General features: G+C 38.9%; 2 protein-coding genes across 2 annotated transcripts; both read right to left on the reverse strand.

The window, feature by feature from the left end:
- Positions 1-14,135: 14,135 nt before the first annotated feature.
- Positions 14,136-15,068, reverse strand: LOC128122441 (olfactory receptor 10-like). The gene has a single exon (XM_052758024.1). It carries the CDS (start codon positions 15,066-15,068, stop codon positions 14,136-14,138), a length of 933 nt encoding a protein of 310 aa, XP_052613984.1.
- A 4,661-nt stretch (positions 15,069-19,729) lies between these two features.
- LOC128122682 (60S ribosomal protein L21-like) lies at positions 19,730-20,232 on the reverse strand. Its single transcript, XM_052758332.1, has one exon. The coding sequence runs from the start codon at positions 20,230-20,232 to the stop codon at positions 19,750-19,752; it is 483 nt and encodes a 160-aa protein (XP_052614292.1). The 3' UTR covers positions 19,730-19,749.
- Positions 20,233-26,975: the final 6,743 nt, after the last annotated feature.

Genomic DNA, 26,975 nt, shown 5'->3' on the forward strand with positions numbered 1-26,975 from the left:
AGGACTTAATTAGTTCAAGAGAATTATCATCTGAAGCTGAGAAGGAATTGGCTCTAGTAGAAAAGAAAATACAAGAGGCACATGTGGATCATGTGAACCCAGAACTTAACTGCAATCTGGTCATACTCCCCTCCAGATACTACCTCACAGGGATTTTGATGCAGAGGTAAGATATTATATTAGAATGGCTATTTCTATCACATAAACTGAGTAGGAAGTTAAAGACTTATGTAGAAAAGATCTCTGATTTAATTCTAAAAGGAAACTTAAGGCTTCATCAGTTATCAGTTGACAGGAATGGACCCAGCAGAAATTGTAACACCTTTAACTAATGAGGAAATTTCCTCTTTATAGAAAGATAATGAATATTGTCAAAGAACCTACAGTAACTTTTTGGGAAAGATCAACAATTTGGAAGATTAAAATCTGTACAACATACCATTGACACCTACTCAGGATTTCAATGGGCAATTCCTGTGAGTTCTGAAAAGACTGACTCTCTGATTACACACCTATTAGAAGTTATGGCCATCATGGAAATACCTGTACAAATTAAGACTTACAATGCTCCAGAATGTATCACAAATTAAATGAGACAGTTTTTTGCCTATTACAATATAAGGCATGTTACAGGTATAGCACACAATCCCACAGGCCAAGTAGTCATAGAAAGATCCAATCAAACTTTAAAGGATATGATAAATAAACAGAAACAGGTACAATGACTCCTAGAAATAGATTATATAATAATTTATTAACTTTGAATTTTCTCAGTGCTGATGAGAAAGGAACAACAGCTGTGGAGAGACATTGGACAACAGAAAAAACTCCTGAGCTAAACCAACCAGTTTACTTCAAAGATGTGTTGACCTTGGAATGGAAACCAGGATACATCCTACATTGGAGAAGGGTTTTTGCTTTTGTTTCTGCAGGAGAGGAAAAGCTATGGATACCAACAAAGTTAATAAAAATTCACTTCAAACAGGAGAAACCCCTTGATGAGGAGAAGTAATAACTCATCCACTGATGTGACAACTCTACAGAGTTGTAAGAAAAACTCAGCAAACATGGTTTGGGGCAGGGTTCTGTTTTTGTCTTTACCGGATAATAGAAATACCCATCTTCAAGAAATCATAAGGTCTTGGACACCTAGACATCTACCACATAAAGGAAGGACCTATTGGTACCAATATACTCTATAGGGTAATATCTCAATGCCTAACTTCTATATCACTTCAACTCTAGAATAGTTGTGGTCCCAATTCAATTACAAATCAAGATGGCTTTGGAGTTGGAATATGGCTCTCTCCTTCTCTAATCCCAAGAGTATTGCTAAAAGATAAATTAGGAGATTCTGTGGCAAATCAGAAAAGCCAACTGGTGTGAGACAGAAGAAAACCAATAATCTAAGGACCGTTGTTGTCAAGATTCTATTTTTTTCCATGCTTGTCCTTACTTTCTGGGAATCCCTTCTCAATCCAGTGTAAAGCCAAACTTTCCATTATGATATTAATAATGTTCAAGTTTTCCACAGTGAAAAATAAGTCTTTCCAATAGCAATTTCTAAAATCTCCAGAAGGAAGATGGTACTCCACCACAACTCTGTCCAGAAAGATGCCATTGTTCCTAAGAATATTACTCAATGATCAGCTTTGGACTGAAAACTGTTCAGAACAGTTCTAAGATGATATGGTCTATCATATTACACCTCTAACCAGAATTCAGACAACCTTATTCATTACTCTGAGACTGGCTGCAGACTCTACAACTAGCCCTATTGAGACCTGACTGTCTAAGCTTTCTTACAGGACGCCACAGAGATATCATCACCCCATAAACAGCAGGAAGCAATTCTAAGAAAATGATGCCCCCTCTAACAAAGGTTTAATATTTCTCAGGGTATGGATGGATGGTTATAAAGTTGGGGTGGAACAATAAAATTTAGAGTCAGTATTTTCCTTTAGAGAAGAAAAAGGGGAAAGGATAGGTATAGTATATTAAGGTAGATTATTGTACCTACTAATACAATGATTTGGCAAACTATCAGTCTTGGACAATTTGCACTGATATAGATTCTTGTATATTGATACAAATATAAACTATTCTTATATTCCTATTTCAGATAATTTATATATTTATATAAATACAAAACTATATTTGTTGTATTCTACACATATTCCTACTCCTGTTTGAAATATTTTGTATATTGATACAATTGAAATATTATATTTATCATACTGTATATATGTTCTACCTCTGTTTAGGATATTTTGCATATTGATACATATTAAGGATATTGTTGTCATATTGCATATTGCACTATAAATTTCTACCTCTGTTTAAGATATTTTGTTATTGTCACAATTTTGAGGTCATTGTCCTTATATGGTAAATCAGCTCACAGACTGTTTATCTTGTTAATGTGAAGCTTTAGTCCTTAGGTTATTAAAGTAGATAAGACTTACAGAACTCTAGTCACCAATGTTTGCCATTTCTATAGTTATGCTAGTTAGGTTCTCCAGACTTACAGAAACATATGTCAGATGGATAGGTAATCTTCAAATACTTTATAGACCTAGAAAAATATGTCATTAAAATGTTTTGATAACTTACAATTGTGTTGATATGAGACACGATTGCTCCTGGCAGCACCGATCTGATCCCAAGAGAGTATTGGGCTTCTAGACATTTCCAGTTGGAAGTTTGTTTTCCACTTGGCACAAAATGGCCTGATGGGCAAAGAACTTCCCTTGCCTCAACTGCTGATGGTATGAATGCTGTCCATTCCAGATGAGCAGGACACAAGGAAAAACAACTACTGAACTCTGCCAAGTCTGGGTAAGATGGTCTTTAAAAATTCCTGCTTCTGAAAATGGTCTGTCAGATATTCTAGGCCTGTAGCTAAATTGGATGACCTAATGATGTTGAGACACTTTAGGTGACTGTCTAGGCTGCCAGCTATCTCTGTCTATTCTTGCAAAAACTTTGGGAATTGCTTGCTTTCATTTTCCATTTTCTCAGACATTTTTATTTTCCCTCTCAGGTCTTTGAAGGAGTTGAAAACTAGATAGTTACAGTTACAATCTTCTCCTATCTTAGCTAGAACATATTAGTACTAGAGCTAGAAACTTCAAGATAGGACAGCTATTGGAGTAATCTCGGTAATTTGCCATTTACCTATGATCTGAACATTTAGCATGTTTTTCTTGCTTGATGTTGTTCTTTTTAGTTGTAGTTCCATTTTTGTTTATGTTATTACCCTTTGTTTTTCCTGGACAATACATGATAATCACTTGTATTGTATACAGTTTGCATTAAGTTTAGAACCTTCTTGTTTAGACAAAAAGGGGAAATGTAGTGGTATTTGCTCTGTCCATGACCAAGAAGGCAGTGCTTCCTGCCCTTGTATGTGACCTCTTAAAAGGTGAAGGGGAAAGGTCACATGCCCCTGATAATTGCTATGGAGAAGAGACTGTCTGACTCGCTGAGACACCTGCCAGTTTGGCAGGGAAGTCGAGGAATGTGGCTTTCCTGTGCCATCACCAATACTGGGATGGGCTTTTTGGTAATGCAGCTGCCTTTGAGCCTTTCACACTCCTGTAAGTGACCCCAAATGAACTCCCTGGTTTGCTAAGGTAGAGTTGGGTGAAATAACTTCTTTGGTTTGTTATGGTTGCTCTATCTTAGATGAGTAGATGTTTCCTCACATCTGCCCAGGAAAAGTCACAAGATACCTTTTGAGGTGAGAATTGTATTTTTGCATCAGCCAAAGAATACAACAAAATATAACAACTTTGGCAATACTGAGAAAGGATGAATGACATGGTTGGCAAAATGAGTTGCAAACGTAAGCAAAATCAGTGGAAATTATTATAATAAAACATGATTCAGTTAACACAAAATTTATCATACTTACAAAAGTCTATCAACAAAGATCCCTGCACTTGTAAACACCAAACCACCATTTAAATACATGGAAGTAAACAATAGTGATGGAAGACTGATAGTCAAATAAAAGAGAGATGAAGGGAAGTGAAATGGAGCCCCAAATCAACTTTCACATAGCTGGTCACACAACAAATAATAGCCTCTTCCCTTGCTTCTTTTAATTTCCATTGCTAATTTTCTTACAAATATACATTTTTATTCTATATTAATTTTTTATATATTAAACATATATAAGTTTAGATTTCTTTGAATTTTCCTTAGTTTATTATGTGTATAATCATTTTCCCTATCCTCACCTCTATCTAACAGGAGAGGAACGCTGCCAGTTGGCATGATAGATACTCAGGGTTATGCTAGGAGATCTTTCTTGTCTTGCTTTGTTGCAGCATGTGTAATAAATGATTCTGCCTTTTTCTCCAAGAGGGTAAATGAACCCATGTCTGAATTTTACATGCTGCACGAAGCAGTCTGCTCATCATCAGCTTGTTTATTTCAAACTAGGAATGGTAAGCACTAGCATAAGAGGCCTTCACAAAAGACCCCAAGTTATGACTGAAGCCAGATAGGGTCATGATACATTAGGAAAATGGGGTGATATTAAGGCCCCACTTAGACCTGATGCTCCACATCCATGAATATGCAGGTGGCCCTACATGGACTCCCCTGGGTTATATATTTTTTTTAAAAGGCATGAAGTTGGCATTAGCCATAGAGATGTTGGAGGACTGAGGAGGTTGGATAGAGAGGAACAGGAAGAGAGAAGGAGGGGCTGAGGGAGATTTCCAGGACTTTTGGATCAGGAAAACATGGACAGTAGGGTCAGCTGATCTTACCCACCCTGTTCCTTGCATTTATCAGGTTTTTCCTCTCAATTTCTAACTCCTGAGTTTTTAATAATACTAGAACAATTTGTCAGATTTTAAAAATAGACAGTTACAACTGAGATTTTGTTCTATTGCTGTGAAAAAATGCCATTGGAATCTAGATGGAGATTGTACTGAATCTGTAAATCACTTTGTGTAATATGGGAACTTTAAAGATATGCTTAAAATCCATGATGTAAAATACCTTTCTATTTATTTGTATTACCTGAAATTTCTATTATAGTCTTCATCTAAGGTATAGTTTATATTCTTGGTTGACTTTATCCCTAAATATCTTATTCTTTTTTATATTTTTAGAAATAGAGTTTGGCTTTTGATTTCTTCTTAGGATAATCTAATGTTAATGTTAAGCAATGCTATTCGTACTGTTTGTTGATTTTATATCCTGAGAATTTGCTGAATTTGTTTACCGGTTCTGACAGTTTGTTGGTAAATCTTTAGGGTTTCTTACACGTGAAATCACAACATCTACAGAGACAACTGTACTTCCTCTTTCCAATTCAGATGTCTGTCTTTTGTTTCTTTCTCTTGCCTCACAGCCCTGGCTAGAATCTAGTACTATGTAGAATGATCTAACAATGTGGTCTCCCTTGTCTTGGTCTTGACCTTAGACAAGTATAGGTAGTAATTACAAATGACTTTGGCAAAAGCAGTGAAGTTTGTATAATAAATGTGTTATAAAGTCCGGGAATGTGGTCTGACCTATAGTAATAGCTTCCCCCAGCATTAACTGTAAAATCTCTTAAGTTTTTTCTCCATTAAGTTATCATTGAAATTTTGAGGATCTTAGGAGATGGTTCAGTGGTCAAAAGCACCTGCAGCTCTTGCAGAGGACTGGAATTCTGTTCCCAGCACCTATATAGTGATTCACAGTTGCCTGTAACTCCAGTTGTAGAGGATCTGATGCTCTCTCCAGGTCTCTGAAGGGACTGCATGTACCTAGTGCACATACACACATGGAGGGACTCAGACATATATGTTAAAAAATTTTTTCTTTTGAGAGACAATCCTCTGTAGTCTCTTCTCCTGAAGTCTCCTTCTCTTTTCTATAGATAATAGTCAAATCTAAGTTCTGTATGTACCATTGTGTCTAGGGTAAAACTTCTACACAGTTTAACAAAGAACAAATGGCAGTCATCTGGGCCACCAAAGATGAAGAAGACAGGTAGCAAGATGTTAGACAGTCACCTTCGTGGACAGTTCATTGACTCTGTGGACCCAAAATCTCTGAGGACAAACCAATGGCCTTTGGTGAAAAGGTCCAAAGAGTCTCAAATGTCCCCCAGAAATGGCACATGCCCCTCACAAAGCCTTGTTTGCAGAAGACAACAGCTCTGTGTGTGCAAACACAAAAATGGCCTCTTCAATTGCTCTATTGTGGGACATGTGGAAAGACTGAGAAATCTCGGGCAATGTATCACATTTAGAAGCAAAGTTTGATGTCCTTATTTGATTGAGAACTTCCTAAACCATACTCAAATACTGCCAGGCAACTCCTGTTTAAGTTCTCAGGAAAGGGGAACTCACTACCTCAAAGGCAGTCACTTACACTTTTGACCTTCTTTTGTAAGCTGTACACTTCTATTCAGCCAAATTAAATCTCCTAAGATCTTCAGTGTAGCTGTACTTATTCTTACCACTGAAAACACAAAGAAAACTAAATTTCATTTCTTACGTGATTTCAAGTACAGAGATAAAAATCTCTTAAATTGGGCTAGCTCGTGCCCTCTGGAACAGTCATTCCTTGTTCACCTTTGTGTCAGAACTAACATTGTGTGACTAATAGATAAAAAACCTTTTGAAATCTATTTTCTTAGCTTCCACCAACCCAAATGTTCAGATACCATTTTGGGCCTATAGAAAAATTTGCACCATCTCTCTGTATCTGTTTCTCTTATATACCCACTAATGTGTTTTTATTAATTTGTTTATATTCCCATTATTGAAAATGGGGTTGTTCTCACATACTATATCCTGATTATGGTTTCCCCACCTCTCCTCTTCTCAGTCCCTCTCACATCCCCTTCCATCCAAATAAACCCAATTTTTGTCTATTAAAAGACAAGCAGGCTTCTAAGTCATATAATAAAATAAACTAATATAAAACAAAAAACTAATACATCAGATTAGGAGAAAATAAACAGACAACAGGAGAAGAGTCCAAGAAAAGGCACAAAACAGATATAGATGCAAAGACCCACTGATTTGCACACTCAGGAATCCCATAAAAACACTAAACTGGAAGCCATGATTACACCCAGATGATCTATAGGAGAAAAAATATAAATAAAATAAAATAAGACAAATTGGGAAAATTTTATTTTTTTCTAACATGACATTATGAAACAAGGAACCTCCAAAGATGCCATTAAGTTTGTTTCCTGTTGGCCATTTACTGCTGGGCATGCAGCCTACCCTTAAGAGTAGTTTGTTTCCCCAATAAGACTCCTCCGTTGGAGAAAACTAAATTTCACTTGCAAATTCCCTGGGTTAGGGATGAGGCCATGTGTCCACTTCTTTCAGCTCTAGGACCCCATCTGGTAGCCCTGTGAGTGCTACCTCAGTCTCTGTTAGTGACTATATATATGCATTGATCCTGTTGATGTGGAAGACTTTGTTTCTTTGCTGTCCTCTATCCCCTCTTGCTCTTATACTCTTTCCTCATCTTCTTTGGGGTTCCCTAATCCCTGAGGAGGGGAATTTGATGGAGACATCCCATTGAGGGCTGAGGCTCCCAAGGTCTCTTACTCTCTGCATATTGTCTGGCTGTGAGTCTCTGTATTTGTTCCCATCTGCTGCAGAAGGAAGCTTCTTTGATGATGACTGCCGAACGCATTGATCATCTTTAGGATTATTATTTTGTTTTGCCACATTCTTTTAAAAGAAATATTTGGTTTTATCTTAGTCTCAGGATTTTGGTCATCCAAGCAGCATTGGGTATGGGTTCCATCTTGTGGAGAGGGTCTCAAATCAGTATCAGAGGTTGATTGGTTACCCCACAAGATCTGTGCCACCTTTACACTGGCATATCTTGTAAGTGGGACACCATTGTAAATCAAACTGTTTGTAGGTAGGTGGGTGTTTACGTTTTTCCTTTGGTAGCCTGCAGAGTGCCTTTCTGTACCAAAGACAATAGAACGTATAGGTGAAGGCTCATGGTAGGCAACAGCTCTACTTCTCCATGTTCAGTGAGTTGTATAGCTCTTATCATTAGCAATAGGAACTTGTCATCAGTTTGAGGAAAACAACCTATGCTCTTGGTAATAGCCTGGCTTGTTTGGGGATTCACATGGGACCCTTTGGCCAACAATTTCATTTGATGTAACCCATTTTTGGTACTGAGAGCATCATTTGATGAAAGGAGATATCAAGTTGGGTCTCTTTCTTCCCCATTATTTGGCAATTTCTTTTAGATTACCTTCATATATGTACATATGTTAGGAACCTTTTACTGTAGTAGGCTTCCATACTATCCCTCAAATGTCACTCCCTGTATTCTCTCCTTTGTCCACCTTTCCCTTCCGCCTCCCTACTTGATCTTTCCATTCCAGCTTCCCTGCACATCCACAGTTAGCTACTGTATCTCCCTTTCCTAGTGAGATCTATCGATCACACCTAGTTCCTTACTTTTTACCTACTGTTGTGGTTCTATGGATTGTATTTGGTTATCACTGACTGAACAGCTAATATCCACATATAAGCAAATATATATCATATTTTACTTTCTGGGTCTGGGATACCTCACTAAGGATGATTTTTTCTAGTTCTATCCATTTACTTGCAGATTTCATTATTTCATATTTTCAATGGCTGAGTAATATGTCATTGTGTAAACGTACTACATTTCTTCATCCATTCTTCTGTTGAGGGACATCTAGGTTGTTTTTTATTTCTGGCTGTTATGAATAGAGCAGCAATGAACATGGTTGAGCAACTATCTCTATGATAGTATGAAGCATTCTTTGGGTGTATCCCCAGGAGGAGTACAGCTAGATCTCGAAGTAGATCAATTCCATTCTTCTTGAGGAACCACCACACTGATTTCCATAGTGGCTGTACAAATTTACATCCCACCAGCAGTGAAGGAGTGTTTCTCTTACTCCACATCCTCACCAGCATGAGCTGTCATTCATTTTTATTGATCTTGGCCATTCTTATGGGTGTAAGATGAAATCTCAAAGTAGCTTTGATTTGCATGTCCCTGATGGCTAAGGCCGTTGACCATTTCTCTAAGTGTTTCTCAGCCATTTGCATTTTATCTCCTGAGGACTCTCTGCTTAGTTCTCCACCCCATTTTTACCTGGGCTATTTGTTTTCTTGATGTTCAGGGGTTTTTGTTTGTTTGTTTAGTTCTTTATATATTCTAGATACTAACCCTCTATCAGATGGATAATTGATAAAGATCTTTTTCTGCCCTGTAGGCTGCCGCTTTGACTGAATTATGGTGCCCTTTGCTGTACAGAAGTTTTTCAGCTTCCTGAGGTTCCACTCTTAATTGTTGATCTTAATGCCTGTGTTATTGGTGTCCTGTTCAGATAGTCTTTTTCTGTGCCAAAGACTTCAAGCTCATTTCCCACTTTCTTGTCTATCATATCCAAAGTTGTCTAGTCTTATATTGAGGTCCTTGGTCCATTAGGAGTTGGGTTTTTGTGGGGTGATAGATATCAGTCTATTTTGATTCTTCTGAACACAGCTTCTGGTCTGACCAGAACCATTTGTTGAAGATGCTGTCTTTTCTTCAGTGTGTACTTTTGGCTTCTCTTTCAAAAAATCAGGTGTCCATAACTGTGTAAAATTCTGTCTGGGTCATCAACTTGATTCCATTGATTAATGTGTCTGCTTTTATGCTGATACAATGCTGTTTTTGTTACTACAGCTCTGTAAAACAGCTTGAAATCAGAGATGGTGGCTTCTCTGACAATTCTCTTATTATTCAGAATTGTTTTAGCTATCCTGAGATTTTTGTGCTTCCATATGAACTTGAAGATTGTTTCTTAATTTCTGTGAAGAATTGTGTTGGAATTATGATCAGGATTGCACTGAATCTGTAGGTTACTTTCGGTAGAATGACCATTTTTACATTAATCTACTGATCCATGAGCATGGGAGATCTTTCCATCTCTTCTTCAATGTCTTAAAGTTTTTATTATGCAAATTTTTCACTGGCTTGGTTAAAGTTATCCCAAGGAATTGTGAAAATTTCCTCATCTACATTGGCATGTCAGTTGTTGTCATTATGCTGGCCTTGTTCAGCCAACCATATTGTTGATATTTTATGGTGCAGCTTCCCTGCCTGTTTAGAAGACACCATCTCACAGCAGGTGTCCTGGTCTTCTAGTTCTTGCAATCTCTCCACCCCCTCACTCGATGTTTTCTGAGCTTTATCTAATGTATGATAATCTCTGAATTTTTACACACACACACACACGGATTTGTTTTTTTTGCCTGCTTGTATGTTTGTACACCACATATATACAGCACGTATGGAGGCCAGAAGAGAGCATCAGATTTCTGGAACTGGAGTTCCAACTGGTTGTGAGCCTCCAAATGGAAGCTGAGAATAAAACCCAGGTTGTCTGGAAGACCAGTCAATGCTCTTTACAGCTGAACCTACTACCCAACCTCAAAAATGATACTTCTATAACTTGCTCTAAGCATGTTTGTGTGTTGACATATTATGGTATATGTAAAAGTCAATTTAAACTAAATAGAAGTCCTCAGGGTAAGACCATACCTATAAAACTCCTGGAGGAGATTACAGAGGAAAAACTCCTGAATCTTGACCTTGGCAATGTGTTTTGGGCTAGCATATGATAGCTCGGGATTAAAAAGTAAGTAAATGAGTATTTAAAAATGGCACTACATCAGGAAAAAATCTTCTGAAATGAAAATGAAATGATCAACAAATGCAAACAGCAGTCTACAGACTGGGAAAATTTCCTTGAAAACCATGAGAGTAATGAGAAGGCAATGTCCCAAGTTTATGACTAACTCTTACAGTAGAAGAAAAACTGAAAACCCATCTTAATAATAGACACAGGTCATTACTCCATAGAAGACTTTAAACATTTTCCAACAAACATATGAAATCTGTTTGCTGTTAGTAATTACCCAGAAATACATATTGATGTCACCTATACTCACTAGGATGAATGTTTATGAAAAGATAAGAGGTGTTAGTGATGGTATGGGAAAAGTGAAAACAACTCTCTTGTAAGTGGATGTGTAGATTGGTACCGACATTAGGGATAATAATAGGGCGATTCCTTAAGAAATTTAAAATGAGGCTGGAGAGATGGCTCAATGGTTAGGAGCACTTGCTACTCTTCCAGAGGACCTGGGTTTAATTTCCAGCACCCACATGGTGACTCCCAAGCATCTGTGACCCCAGTTCTAGGGTGCCTGATGCCCTCCTCTGTGCTCCATGGGCACTAGGCACACACTTGGTACACAGACATACTTGTAGACAAAACACTCATATGTATTTTAAAAGAATTAGCTTAATTTAAAATATGTACATGTACAGAGAGAGAGAGAGAGAGAGAGAGAGAGAGAGAGAGAGAGAGAGAGAGAAAATGAAACATAACTACCAGACAATCTAGAACTCTGTCTTCTTGGTTTATGAAAGCAAATGAAATTACCAACTTTTCAAGATGTCTGCAATCTGCGATCATAGTTTTGTACTTTAGTTCATCATAGTCAAGATATGGAAACTATCCTAATATCCACCAATGCCCTGTCTAATGGATAAAGAAACTGTGAAGTTTGTAAGAAAATATGATTGAGTCCAGGAAAATATCTTGTTCTATGCTACTGTATAATAAGCTGGAACATTATAGGAAGTGAAAAAAACCAAAAGAAAATATTACATTAGCTTGCTTATTCCTAGATTTTTTAAAGTTAATGCTGTGTAGCTCTTTCCTCTGGATTGTAAGGTTCCTTGCTGGAGGGAGAGGGAAGCTCACCAGACTTATGAAACTTACAAGAAACTCTCAGGCCTCAGAGGCACATGAACGTCACATGACTGACAAGGCCCCTCTCCAAGACTGTAGAAACAGCAGTAGTACATCTGCCTGCACGTGGCACAGGGGGATCTAGAAGCACAGCTTTCATGATTGACACCCATGCTTGAGTGAGACTCTCCAATGATGCAGCCCCCTTAGTCACCTACACTTCTGTAACGAACTCCAACTGAATCACTGGTTCACTAAGTTGGACTTGAATGGAATTGTTTCTTTGGCTCATCATTGCTCTCTTCATGGGTGTGAAGACAAATAGGTTTCCAAAGTAAAGATTGCACAATAATCAAATATGCAGAAAATAAAACAAAGCATATGTTTTGTAGTGAACTGAAAAGAAATGGGGAGATGTGGATTAAAGAATACAAAATTTTAGATATCTAAGATGATGAACAAGTCTAGATGTCTAATTACAAAATAGTGATATCATTAATAAAATTTTATTGTATGAGATACTCGTGATTAGTAAGTACTGTTATCATAAATCTTCTCTTTCTAATCCAAAAAGAGATTAGAAGATTTATGTAAGATGACAGATAAATTAATTTGCTTCAAATACTGGTGACCTTACTTCCTTTATGCAACTCATAACTTGTTTTTATGAACCTCAAACACGTGCAATTACTTTCATTTTAAAAACTAACAAAATAAATATAAAATAAAACCATAAAAAGAAAAGGCAAAGGGTAAGTTGATATTCTGCTGCATGCTTTTTCTTATTCACCTCTAACTACTCTATCACAGTAGAGAGACTTGGGACTCTCTGACTCTGGAGTGGCTTAGGGATCCATGCTCTCTGATGACCAATTAGCTACTGTCCTGGATGAGAAGATCCTGATGGGTTTAGGTTTCCATGGAGATGCAATTTCCTTCTCCAAAGACAAGATTTGTGAAAAGTCATGGATGGCTGTGTGCCTAGATACACTAGTGGCTTCTTCAGATTCCTTGAACATGAAATGTATTTCCACTAATATAATTGAATTGCTATGTTCTCTGTAAGCTAAATAATAAAACATAATAACAATAAAACAATTTTATTGAATTTTATTCTGTGTCCAAATAAACACTTTTTTCTATTCAGTTTTACATATACTTGAATTATTTAGAGCTTGATAAACGAAACAGGCAAAAATTCATTTTTGTTACATTTATTGGCTAGTGACCCAAGCTAATAACCATAAAATGTGGATTCTTAGATAGCAGCTAGCTGGATAAGATTTAGATCAAAATAGGGCACATTCAAATAATGAATTTCTATTTAGTATCTTGGCAAACTTAAAATAACAACAAAAAGTAATTATTTAGCATTTGGTCTCTTGACAAGTATAACTAATATGAGGGAGGAATTTTCCTGTATTCCATACTGAGATATTAATGTAATAACACAGAATGTTCTATAAGCACAGGGCTTGAGTTACATTAAAAGTTCTAGAGTCGAGAACAGTTATAGATTAGTTGACTCTGTAAAGCACACTATTTGACCTTTTACCTAAGAATAGGTAATTAAGAAGAATCTAGAATATTGAAAAGAATCAGACACAGCAGTGATGTCTACTAATTAAGCTCATGTTTGGTTTTCTCTCCAGTTTCTCTAGTTTCTTCTCATTCATGAACATTATCATCTTCCCCATGTCAAGCATCATTTCTGAGCTGCACTGGACAGCTGGGGAAATAGCAATGCCTGCCCCCCTTTTTACAGAATGCCTCCTTAATACTTCTTTGCATGTGACCCCAAGTAGAAAAGCAACATTCACATCTGGCCTCTACACGCTTTGTGATAAACCATTAATCATTATTTCTTATATTCTTCAAATATCACAGAAAGGTATCCACATCAGTAGACCTTAAAAAGAGGTCCTCTGATATGAAGGGACATAGGCAGGATAGAGGGAATTAGAAGCACAGGCATTGATGCAAATCTTTGACATAGGGCATTCTGCATGGCACCATGCTAGAAATCTGAAGGCACTGCCATCAGAACAATGCTTCCCTGTCTCCCAGGCATACCTAGAAACTGTCTCCACTTTGTACAAGAGGATACAATATCCACTTCCTAAGAACTATGTTACAAATCAACTTACTCCCTATATCATATGGATTACAGACACTGGACTACAAAGCATTTCAAAAGACCCTCCTCACTTCCAACTTCAGAACAAGGAAGCATCAAACCCATAGTGTCTGTTGATGCTTATTTTTTACTAACCAATTGCTTTGCAAGGACAGGATGAGTCTGTAACCCAAGAGCTGTTAAACCAAATTGTACTGGTTGTCCTTTGGTCTTTTATCCTGAGTCTGAGCTCCCTAGCACCTTCCACAGAGTCCTCTTCACATCCTTGTTCCTCAGGGTATAAATCAGAGGGTTGAGCATGGGGGTGATGATAGTATAAAAAAGAGCAACAAACTTCCCCTTGCTCTCAGAATAGCTGCCCTTGGGCTGTAAGTGTGTGTAGATGGCTGCACCATAAAACATAGAGACCACCACAAGGTGGGACCCACAAGTCCCCAGGGCCTTTTTGCACCCTGCCATTGACTTGGTCTTCAGCATCGCCTGAGCAATGTTTGTGTAGGAGCCCAGAATTAATGCTACAGGAAATATCAAGATTACAACTCGGGCCACAAACATTTTGGCCTCTGTTTCTTCTGTGTCCTCACAGGCTAACTTCAAAAGAGCAGGCATCTCACAGAAGAAGTGGTTCAGTTGGTGTCCACAAAGAGGTATCACCATCATCAGGCTTGTCTGAATCAGAGAGTTCATGAATCCTCCCACCCATGAAGCAATAGCTAGTGAGAGGCAGAGAAGGGGGTGCATGATGGTCGTGTAGTGCAGGGGACGACACACAGCAGCATAGCGGTCAAAGGCCATCACAACCAGGAGCACACTTTCTGTGGAGCCCAGAGCAAGGAAAAGGAAGAGCTGGGCCACACACCCTCCATAGCTGATGGTCCTGTCATATCCCTGGAGGTTTATCAGAAGCTGGGGCACAATGCTAGTGGTGTAACAGAGGTCCAGGAAGGAGAGGTGGCAGAGGAAGAAGTACATTGGTGTTTGAAGTCGAGCATCCAGTTGTGAAAGAATAATGATGGCAGAGTTGCCAAAGAGAGTTAGGGAGTAGAATATGGAAATGAGAATAGAAAAAATGAGTTCCAATTGAGGAAACTCAGAGAAGCCCATTAAGATGAAGCCCTGTCTATAGCTGGTGTTGAAACTGCCCATAACTTTCGTGTGCCAAAATAACAGGAGACAATTCAGTGTCTGTATGAAGCACACAGATTAGAACATTGTTCCAGACAATCCTGAAATACTCCAATATCAAGCTTTTTTGTTTCTATTTTGCTAGTTCAGTTTTATCCAGTCTTAAATTCTTACTCATGTCCTCTTCAGACTGGAAATAATGGGATCAGGAGTATTATCTTTTGTTTGACCTATAACCCTGCACCCTATATGTCCTGAACTTTATCTAGCATCCTTTAGCCCATGGATACCTCACTGTCTGATAGCAGAGACAGCATCTTTCCCACCTTCCCAACTTGATGTTAAGATCTAACCCAGTAACAGGTAATAGCAGAGTTTCTTTGAAAAATATCAAGAGTCAAATGTAGCATTATTATTCTCTATCAGTCTCTTTGGCTCTTCTTTGGTCCAGTTGGCAGAGTGTTTCATGTAGGTGAAGATCTAGGACTAACCAGGATGAGACCACAATTCTGTCCCCACTGCCCCATTTCCTCAGTGGCTGTGACCGATACCACAAGCCCAGAAGCCCTGCTTGTGACCAGCTGTCAATTTGTTCTCTTGTTAAGTCTGTTGAACTAGAAGGTTAATGAGTTGGTACTGGACCAATGATGCCAGGAATCCATTTGCACAACATCTTTGATGCTGTTAAAGAAAAGATGGAGAAGTTGAATGATTCAATATAGTATTAATTTACATATAGACAAATCAATACATTGAAGTTCTTTCTTAACAAACACATTTATTAGATCTTTGTGATGATATCAAAGATGTCATTGTTATAGGTTTTTTAATATGCATACTTACAAGTTTATAATGTCAAAGTTGGCCTTTGCAAGTTCATCGTCTTAGAATGGTATGGTTTGTTTTGAGCCCTTACCAGATCCCTGCAGATCAACTCTACCACTGTCTAACTGAAGCACCTGTTCAGACATGTTCAATTCACTCACTTCTGTGAGTCTCAGTTTAGCTATCACGGAAGAGATGAAACAAAATTTAAAAAAAGATTGAATGATATATATTCTGCAAGCTATTAAGAATATGCTACATGAAATTTTGTGATATTTTTATTATATATTTTTAAATTACTTCATTTTGTTGACATGTGTAAGTTGTACATATATATGAGATAATTCAACATAATCACAGAGTACACTCACAGAACCCAGCCTCCTCTTATCCCCATTACACAGCCAACTTCCCAAACACCAGTGACCAATGTTCTACATTTAGTTTGGCATCTTTAACTTCCACATGAAGAAAACCATGAAGCTCTTGTCTTTCTGGGTCCTGTAGTCTTTGTGTGTCTACATCACTAATCTTGACCATGCAACAGGGTTTGATTTGTTCACTGTTGTAGTGCCATTTCCAAACCAGTTCATAAAGAATGAATAGAACTCAAGAAATATTGTTAAAAGAATTAATGAATGTTTTCCTCCATTAGACAACATACATGCCACAGAAATGTTTGTTTCCAGTGTAACATGAAAGGAATAAACATGTATTTTCTCTAACATGGTGGATTAAGTTTTTACTGTTTTGACCATTCATATTCATATTTTATAAACAATGTTGTCCATAATTATAGTTATGCTTGGTATTAATATGTTTATAAATAAATCAAAACTTAGAAACCTAATACAGCAGTGATTTGATTTAAGATAATATTAAACAGTAAAAATTGAACTTAGCTTCAGGTCTTGAAGTATAAGACTCAACTTGAAAACCCCAAACTCATGTATTAAAAAACGAGATGGCCTGTGAATGTATCCAGCAAAGACTCAACACAGGCCAGCAGTGTCCACTGGCTGCTGAATCTTAGAAAGTGCAAGCTCAGACTAGACAAAAATCTAATCAGGACCTCCTTTCACGTTGGAGGGAAACCTGGAAGTCATTTCTTCAGCCGCTTGTGTCTCTGTTCCTTGATCTCTGGCAGAGAATCTAAAACCAGTGCTTAAGTGACAACAACCTCTCTCAACTCGTCATCATCCGGAGCCTTTTGTTCCTATGTGGCCATGAGTTCCCTACTTCTGCTGATAAATCTGGTATTCCCTGCCCATTATTTCAATAATTTTCTTAATAAACATCTTTAAGCCTATCAAAATACGATCTACTCAATTCTGGAAGAATGATTTTTTTATAGGTGCCATCACTAAACTCAGGCTAATAAGTTCTACAAAAAATAATAATTCAAGTGTCTGAAGCAATACTATTAAAAAGTCATATCCCTGCCTGTGCATGTCTTACCTTTCCTTCTCATCTGGTTAGTTGTCTACAGAAATTATCTATTATGAAGACTGTACAATTTTTAAAATATATTTTCTCCCTACACTTTGTTCTCACTCTCTTCTAGATCTCATCCTTGTAGCATTTGACATGTTGAGTAATTGGCCCTTTCTGTTCAGTCTTTTCCCCTCCCTTCCTGGATTCCTCCTTCCCTGCATTTTCCATCATGGTCTCCTCTACCTGTACAATGCTGACTCTCTTCTAATATCATGCTATAAAGTATTCCTGGAAAATTCATCCATTTCAGGGTGTGAGTCACACTCACTTTGTTGATAACACCCAAATATGTCTCCATCCCTATCTATTTTCTGCATTTCAAACTCCCACTGTTTATCTAATTCAATCTTTTTATGTATTTCTCATGTTTTGGTAGTTTGGAGCCTGGTTGACCATAAAAGACCTTCCCCTTTGATGTATAGAAATTCTCACAGATAGCACTTTCTTGTAAGAAACATCTCATGAAAACAATCAGTCCAGAGTCCACATTTCTTCCTGCTCCTTTGCTGGTGTCTAACACAGCAGCATCTACCCTCTCTAACACAAGACCAGAAAATTAGTAATATCATAAAGCATGCTGAAGTTATTTGTTTAAAAACACGGTATCTAAGCTTTGTATACTTTCTCATACCCTGTGGGTTTTGTCTGCATTTTCTCCCAACTTTCCTTCTTTCTAACAAGCTCTGGCACTTCACTCTGTGGACCCAGGTAACAGCATGCCTCTTCTTTTTTAGAACTGTTGAGCAAATGAGCTCCTAATCAAGTTCCAGTTATCTCCTTAACAGGGGCCTTGATTTACCTTTAATAATAACAACATCTTTGTGTTAGTGGACATCTCCTTGCCTGTCATTTTCACTTGTTAGTCCCCTGGACTTCAGCACATTCAACACGAAACTCGTCCTTGTCCCTTATAAAAATGCTTCTTCATCTGTGTGCCTTATCTCAGGGAAGCACATCTCAGCTATGCTGGTCACCTGGCCAGAAAACCAGTCACCAGCCTCTACACATACCACTTCATCTACAATAGCATTTCTCAGTCAGAGATGAAGTCATCTACTCAGGAAGATTCTCTGATGTCTACAGACATTTCTGTGGTTTGAGGCCAGGAGTGCTGCTGTGTCTTTTGCAGTGCACATAGCCCCCCATCAACACCACATACACATGAATTATCCAGTCCCAAATGTCAGTTGTGTGAGGGTAACATTTTCACTTCTTGGGGGAATTCTTTTCTACTTTTGAGGGAACTGAAAACTCCTTGGTGAATGGCCCTATGGGCACTTCATCTTCTCACATATCACTTACCATCCTTGACATTAATTTATGACCTTGAGTTTCATCATGCCAGGGCTTCTGAGGAATAGAGCCATGTCTGTCTTGTTCTTAGAACAAAGATGTGAAAATGTCCTTCATAAAAAAATAGATGTTTTAAATTGCTTTTAAATTCTAAAACCAAGAGCAAATGCATATGCTTGATGGCTTCTATCCACAGTTAAAGTCTTGTGGTATGAGAAAGATGGTAACTCCCCTCTGTTCTTCTCCAAAGCCAAAACTGAGACTTTCAAGGGTAAATCAAAATATAAGAAAACTTGGAAGAAAGGAGAACAGACTAAATATAGACTGCCTGGAAAGGAACCTGGCTTCTAGTCACTTGAAAGCTTCCTGCTCATCCAGAGCTTGAAACTTTAACTTCTATTACATTGTAAAATGTTCGAGCATTCTCTCAGCAAATTAGAGTAGCATTATACCCAGATGTGACACTCCAGATTTTCTCCTTTTGAACTATCTTGTCAAAACTTTACATGCTCCTAATCCCCTTGACTAAATTAGTTTTATATTTATATATTTGACACAGTGGATTTTTGTAACAGAAAGACTGTTGACTGTCTGTGTTCATGTCTGTACGTATATGTGTGTAGGAGTATTTATGATCTCTGCAAATAATAAAATTCTTGAGAGCAAAAGTCATATTTACATTTTTTCCATTTGTCATGCCACTCTAATACATCACCGATTTTAACTAAATGGAGCCACATCTGAGCCAGAAATGCCAATCATCTGACTGAGCATAGGAGGTTCTACCTTATCCCCAACTTTCTTCATTGGGAGAGTCATCCTTAAATAGGCCAGTGTGTGGTAGAATGTGTTCTCACCTTTTATATCCTTTCAGAAGTGTTTCCTCATGATGTGTTTTTTTTTTAAATACATTTTAAACTGAAATATAATTGCATTATTTTTGCCCATTCTTTTCCACATTCTCAAATCTACAGCTTCTTCTCTGATTATTATTGTGATATACACATATTTTATATCTTTTTATCTGAATGTGGTGTTTTTGTTTTTGTTTTTGTTTTTACAGTCCAGGTCTTTTATTTCTTTTTGTACATTATTCCATGAATTCGTATGGAATGGGCTCCAGCAGCTCAGGCTCCTTCCAGTTAGTCCTCACAAAGTGTGCTTCTCTGGGTGGGGCGGGCTGGCGCTTCAGCTGCACCCAGGTGCCCTTCTCCTTGGCTTCCTTTTTCTTCTGGTCGTTCTCCTTCACCCGCTTCAGGAAGATGTCTCGGCTCTTAGAGTGCTTGATGTGCTCAATCCGCACGTTAATTCTCTTGGCAAGGATCTTGCCCTTAACTTGCTTGTTTACAATGATGCCCACGGCATGCTGGGTGACATTGTAGACTCTGACGTTTTTGCCACGGTAACACTTATGAGGCATTCCTTTTTGAACAGTGCCCATTCCCTTGATGTCTACAATATCACCTTTCTTGTAGATTCGCATGTAAGTGGTCAAAGGAACAACTCCATGTCTCCTAAAAGGCCTGGAGAACATACAGCGGGTGCCCCTCCTCTTTCCCTTTGTGTTCGGCATTTTGGCGAGTTACTGGAAGATGGCTGCCGCAGTAAAAGGAAGGGGGCGGGGCCGCGCGCTCTTACAAGGACCAAGGGCTGCCCGTGGCACCGCCTGAAGACAAATGCCGGGCCTGGGAGGCTCTTGGAGAGAAGCGTTACTCTGATAACCGGGAGACCTTGTGAATGTGTAATTTTTTATTAGCTTCTAGAAGACCCTCCTCCCCTTGGAACTTCTTTAGGCAACAATGAATCCTTCTTCCTATTCTCCACCACAGCCTCCTCCTCCACAGATTTAATTATTGCTTAGTCCATCCTTTGCATGCTAAAATCGCCCAGTATCTCATTCTATCTCACATCTTTCTTCCGTGATTTTCAGGATTCCATCACCTTCTTGGCAGAAACAACCAGTATTTTCTAGAATGTAGTTAGCTCATTTGACACCCAAACGATAAATGAACAAGTCCACACTCTGCTTTCACACCGACTCCTCATGCAGAGCATTGCATTCTCTCATGTCTCCATCCTTGTCTACTCCAAGAAGTCTTCCTTGATGTATCAACAGCTCTGACTTTACCCCTAGTCTTTGTCTCCTAGTGATGATGTATGTACCTTATTTTGCATGTTATTGCCTTGGCATCACAGAAGCTCAATTTTGCCAAACACTATTAAGCCAATCTTTACACTTAATGAGAAAACCAAAAGTTCTATAGACGTTCAGTGAGTTTCCTAACTTTATGTAACTAGAAAGTTAGTTAAAAAAAAAAAAATAGTGTGCAACCTGCTGTGTATACTTGAGTGGGAGGACAGAGAAAGACCCAGTTAGTGCTAGACTATCTTCTTGCCTGAGTTCCACGTTTCCACCCTCAATCCAGGGACACAACAGAACCTTGCATAACTGCCTAATACAATGCCTATTATTTTCTGGTTTTCTCTGTGGGTGCTGAAGTGCCACTGATCATTACTCACCCACAACTCCACAGAAGAAAACTACTGTGCTTACCTCTCTTGAGTCTATTGGCATCAAAGTTGAGGTGAGACCCACATGGCACTGTTACCTAGGAGCCAGGGAAAGCTACTCACTACTTCAGACATGATTTCGTCTGTAAGGTGAATAGCTTGAGTGAGGGTGACTTTCCTGGAGAGCTTGTGGTAAGAAGTGTTTCTTCCTTCAGCTGCACAGGCTGCTGAGATTCACAACTTGGGGTGAGGCGCCATCATGTCCACTACACTTTCTTACTCAGCCTAAGTTAGACCCGAAAGCTGTTATAACACCACATCAGCTATTGTCCCTAAAACTGAGCCCTTCGATTCTGTCCTGGGGGCATTGCCCCCTATAAAATTCACAAAAGGGAGAGTTGTTTATGAGTTAAGTCCCTAGAGACCTGTAGGCCCTGATGAGGCAATTAAAAGCAATCAATGGGTTCCCCAAGACCTGAATTAAGGCCTCAGTTTTCCCTATTCCCCATATACTGCACAAATAATAACTTACTGTTATTCAGTATCCTCAATACACAAACCCCAAGGATAAGGACCTGCTCGCCCTTATTTTTGCCTCACTGAAGTCAATGGGAGCTGAATAGCTGCTGCCTCTCCCTTTGAAAGCATCCTATGTCTTCACTGAACCACCCCTCTTTTGAATACACGAACCTCCATCCTGATTTTTATCCTGAGATTTTTAAATTACTTGCTACATTACGTTGTTTCTTTCTTCTCTCTCTCTCTCTCTCTCTCTCTCTCTCTCTCTCTCTCTCTCTCTCCTCTCTCTCTTTCTCTCCTCTCTCTCTCTCTCTCTCTCTCTCTCTCTCTCTCTCTCTCTCTCTCTCTCTCTCTCTGTGTGTGTGTGTGTGTGTGTGTGTGTGTGTGTGTTGGTATGGAGGTCACAGGGCAACTCACAGGTGTGGATTCTCTCCTTCTACCCTGTGGGTCACATAAGGTTTGGATGCAAACACATTTATCCTTTGCTCCCTACCCTGAGTTCTTAAGAAGAGGACAGAAGAGAAGGACTGGAGAATCTAGGGCAACATGTCAGACTTGGAAGCAAATGGTGAAGTCCTTGTCCAACTCACAGAACTTCTCTGAATCTGTATCCAAACGTTACCATGCAGACTGCTCTAATGTCTCAGGGAAGGGAACCACCCCCTTACGTAACTTTTCATCTCTTCCATTATGAACTGTCCTTTGAACATCAATATTCACCTTCAGTATCACAAGGAAACTCATCTTTCACATACATAGCAGCTTCTCAAATATTGAGGTCATGATGTTTTTCAAAAACTCAACTTCATATACTATGATTTATGTATAAAATAACATAAACGTTTTTGGGTATGAGTCCGATGAGCTTAACTTTTTTTTGGTTTTTTGAGACAGGTTTTCTCTGTGTAGCCTTGGAGCTTGTCCTATAACTAACTCACTCTGTAGCCCAGGCTGGTCCTGAACTCACAGAGATCTGCCTGCCTCTGCCTCCCAAGTGCTGGCATTAAAGTCATGTGCCACCACCACCCACTTAACTTTTTAAAAAATAACTGATTTATTTGTATTTTATGTGCATTGATGTTCTGCCTGCATGTATGCCTGTGTGAGGGTGTCAGATCCCCTGGAACAGGAATTACAGACAGCTGACATGTGGGTTCTGGGAATTGAACCCGGGTCTTCTGGAAGAGCAGCCGGTATTCTTAATTGCTGAGCCATTTCTCCAACCCCAAGTTTAAGTTTTAATTGTAGTTTAAAAATTAAATTTAACAGGAAGAAGTAGTGACTGATTTTTAACGTGATGCACTTTTATACTCTGCCCTTTTCTTGTTGGCATGTTATATTTAATTTTGCCACTTTAATATTTTTTTATCTTTTGTTGCCTACTTTAATCTCATATACATACATTTATATACATTTGTGTGCAACCCAGCCCTAAACAGGATGTCTCCAGTAAAGCTTCCAGGGAACTCTGAAGAAGAGGAGACAGAAAGAGTATAAGAGGCAGAGGCAATGGAGGACATCAAAGAAACAAGGCTCTCTATATCAACATGGTCACACACATATATAACATACATATATAACAATATGTTTCATAATGATTTTGCTTTTGTTTGTGAATTCCTCATGTATGTTTTAGGATTGTTCTATGTGTTTCTCCATAAAGTCAGTGGGTACTTATTACTATTCTGGTGCATAATTCATATACTTTTCCTCTCATCCCAACCTCTTCCCTTTTAAATCTTTCTTATCTCCTCACCCTTATAGTCTACAACTATGACTTTCCATAGATTTAACAATCTCTAAAGTCTAAGGATATTAGCAGTATCCTGCTGTGGAATGTCTTTCTGTATGTTGTGAACATATGTTGCTCTCTCATTGGTTGATAAATAAAGCTGTTTGGCCAATGGCAAGGCAGAATAAGGTTAGGTGGTACATCCAAAGTGAGGACAGAGATGAAGAAGGGTGGAATGAGGCGGAAGCTGTGAGTCACCTCCAGGAGAAGCAAGATATGAGAAAATAGGTCATGCCATGAAGCCATGTGACTAAACATAGATTAATAGAAATGGGTTGAATTAAGTTATAAGAGCTGGTTAATAGTGAGCCTGATCCATAGGCCATATAGTTTGTAATTAATATAAACCTTTGTGTGTTTACTTGGGACCAAGTGACTGCAGGACCGGGTGGGACACAGAAAAACTTCCAGATACAGTATCCTAAGTTTCCCCTCCCAGAAACTTTCCTGCCTTGATATTTTTCTAAGGAGTCTAATGCTGGTTTGTATCCTGCCCACCCGGCTTCCCTTCTACTCCTAATCTCAGTCACTAAAACCTTGCTATACCCCATATTACCCTCGTTAGTTTAGCCTCCATAGTTATTGAGGTTAACTGAATCATGGTTGTTAGCTGGCTAGTACGGCATTTGCCTACCGAGCACAGCCAGCTGCTGGGTATACTATAAGAGATGAGACAAAAACTAACACTGTGATACCAAAGGGGGATTGCTGTCACACAAACATTTTCCTGAAACACTAGATAAAGCCTTAGTTTGGTTCTTAGTTGGTTCTTAGTTTTTTTTTTTTTCACACCATATTTTGAAGACAAAACTTGTATCATTATGCTAAGACTCAGTAAGAAACAAAGTTCCCATGATGAAAAGGCATTGTGGTAACAGCACTGGAATGAAGTATATCACTGTTGTTCAGCAGAAATGATGGGTTGACAAAGGTGGACCTCCAAGGCCAAATCTAGAAACTGCTCCAGCATCCTTATAAATATATTTATTTTAAAAAACGTTCATTAAGCAGGAACAGAATCCTGTGTACCCAAAGACAGACTGACGACATAAGCAAGATATGTAAAACCACATTCATTCTTTCTAGAGCTGGTACATTTACATACATTTGTGTGCAACCCAGCCCTAAACAGGATGTCTCCAGTAAAGCCTTCAGGGAACTCTGAAGAAGAGGAGGCAGAAAGAGTGTAAGAGGCAGAGGCAATGGAGGACATCAAAGAAACAAGGCTCTCTATATCAACATGGTCACACACATATGAACTCTCAGAGACTGAGGCAACATGCACAGGGCCAGCATGGGTCTGCAGCAGTTGGGGTCCTAGACTGAAAGGAGAAACCCAGAGGCTATCTCCAATTGATAGTCACTTGCAAAAGAAAATTTAGTTTCCTCCAAGGGAGTCTCACTTGGGGAAAAAACAACTCTTAAGGGTTGGCTGCATACCCAGAAGTAGATGGCCAACAGAAAATAAACTCAGAGGTATCTTTGGAGGTTCTTTGTCTTATAAGGTAGTATCAGGGCACTTTGTATTTTTAACTTTAGCTTATTTTTATAATATATATATATATATTTCTTCTCTCTTGTTAATGCACAGGTCCTTTGCATGTATATTATGGCTTCCAGTTTATTGTTTTTATGGGATTCCTGAGTGTGTGTATGAGTGGATCTCTGTTTTTTGTCCCTTCTCTTTGGCTCTTTTCCTTCTGTTTGTTTTTTTTCTCTTCCAATGTGTTAGCTTATGATTTATCCTATTATATTTTATTATTGCCCCATAGACACCTGTGTGTTTTCTAATGAGCGACAGAAAGGTGGTGGATCTGGATGGGAAGGGAGGTAGGAAGAAACTGGGGGGAGCAGAGGGAGAGGAAATGGTGATCAGGATATATTATGTTTGGGCAGAAAAAAATCTATCTTCCATAAAACAAAACTGTGTGCAAGATCCACCAAAGCAAAGAAAGTGTCGCAGAGTTGTCTCCTAAAGAGAAGGATTTTGTAACTACTTCCTGGGATTGGATGGAGAGGGCTAATCTCTGTTACTGGAGATTACAGTCAAGGGCTCTTCCACACACAGTGCCACCCATGCAGAGGCAAACAAATAGGGGGTCAGTGCCTCCTGAATTGAGTACAGCAAGCTTGTTTTGTTTGGGACCATACACTAGGCCATCAGGACCTGGGTGAAAATCCGTTGTGACTACAAATTGCTTGCTAGGATTTGAACAGCTGACGGTTCCAGCATTGACACAACCTATAAATCCATGTCCCCTCTTCTCTGCTAAAATCTTTGTGCTTACCATGTTTTATGCCATCTCATTTGCATCTGGGGTACATACTTGTGATCTTGATGACAAATGCAATGAGAAGCATTAGTACAATAGAAAGTGCTGTAATATGACAGCCTTTCGGAATGGCTAAAAGTGTTTGTATTCAACTCAGCACATATGGCTTCAGGGATGGGGTGGGAGGTGGATATTTTGAGGAGCACAACAGCTCAATTTGATAGAAGGCCTTCAAGAATGGTATGTGGAAAGGACTTTAGAAAGAAGTTCCATGTGAAATGATCCATCAGAAAAATATCTACCTGGCCGCATCCTCAGGAATATTCTGGAAGTCTCTCAGGTCATCTGATGGAAACTAGCTCAATGCATTTTAATCAGTGCTCTTGCACAGGGAAATTGGGAATGGACACTCTGACTGGGGAGCTGATTGAGATCCTTAGGTACAATTTAGTACTGTGAGATACATTCCCACCTATGCACAATTACTACTGAGTAACAGTAAGGTGTATTTCTTTTGCCTTCTCTAAGAGAAAATATTGCATTGTCTTTCATTATTTTCATATTTGGATTGAAAATAAGTAAAAAAGACATTGATCAAAAGGTGCTCACAGTTTCTTGGTTAGGGGTGGGACTCTGCATCTACCTCGGCTGCTCAGTGCTGGGACTCTAGCTGGCTTGGACCTGTGTAGGTCCTGTGCATGCTGTCACAGTCTCTGTGAGTTCGTATGTGCTTCAGTCCAAAGGCCCACCCTCAGCCAAGAAGCTATTTGTTATCGATGCCCCCTGAGAAAGGGGAAATCAGTTCCTCCAATGGGGTGTTACTGGGTATGTCAACCCCACTCCAGGCCCATGCCCAGGAGTAGCTGGCCAATATAAAACAGGCTCAGTGGGATGTTTAGGGGGGTGCATACAGTTTCTGTTTTGCTTTATTTTAGTAGTTTTGTCATTGTTTTGGTTGGTTGGTTGATTTGATTTTGGGGTTTTGCTTTTCTCAGAGTGACAAAGAACATGATGTTAGATGAGCAGGGACATGGAGAGGATCTGGGGGGACCTGGGGGAGGGGAAAGAATATGATTAAAATACATTGTATGAAAAATTTAAATAAATAACACTCATAGATTGGGCTGGAGAGATGGCTCAGCCATTAAAGGCTAGACTCATAACCAAGAAATGTTCATAGATTGTAATCATTAATGTAAACATTAAATCAAACTTATCTTC

Source organism: Peromyscus californicus, unplaced genomic scaffold (genome assembly GCF_007827085.1).
Source record: "Peromyscus californicus insignis strain IS unplaced genomic scaffold, ASM782708v3 Scaffold_3__1_contigs__length_106647218, whole genome shotgun sequence".
Taxonomy (NCBI): domain Eukaryota; kingdom Metazoa; phylum Chordata; class Mammalia; order Rodentia; family Cricetidae; genus Peromyscus; species Peromyscus californicus.

What these genes read in the sequence shown, in the direction of transcription:
- LOC128122682 (XM_052758332.1), bottom strand. Translation starts at nt 20,232, where the DNA reads ATGCCGAACACAAAGGGAAAGAGGAGGGGCACCCGCTGTATGTTCTCC.
- LOC128122441 (XM_052758024.1), bottom strand. Translation starts at nt 15,068, where the DNA reads ATGGGCAGTTTCAACACCAGCTATAGACAGGGCTTCATCTTAATGGGC.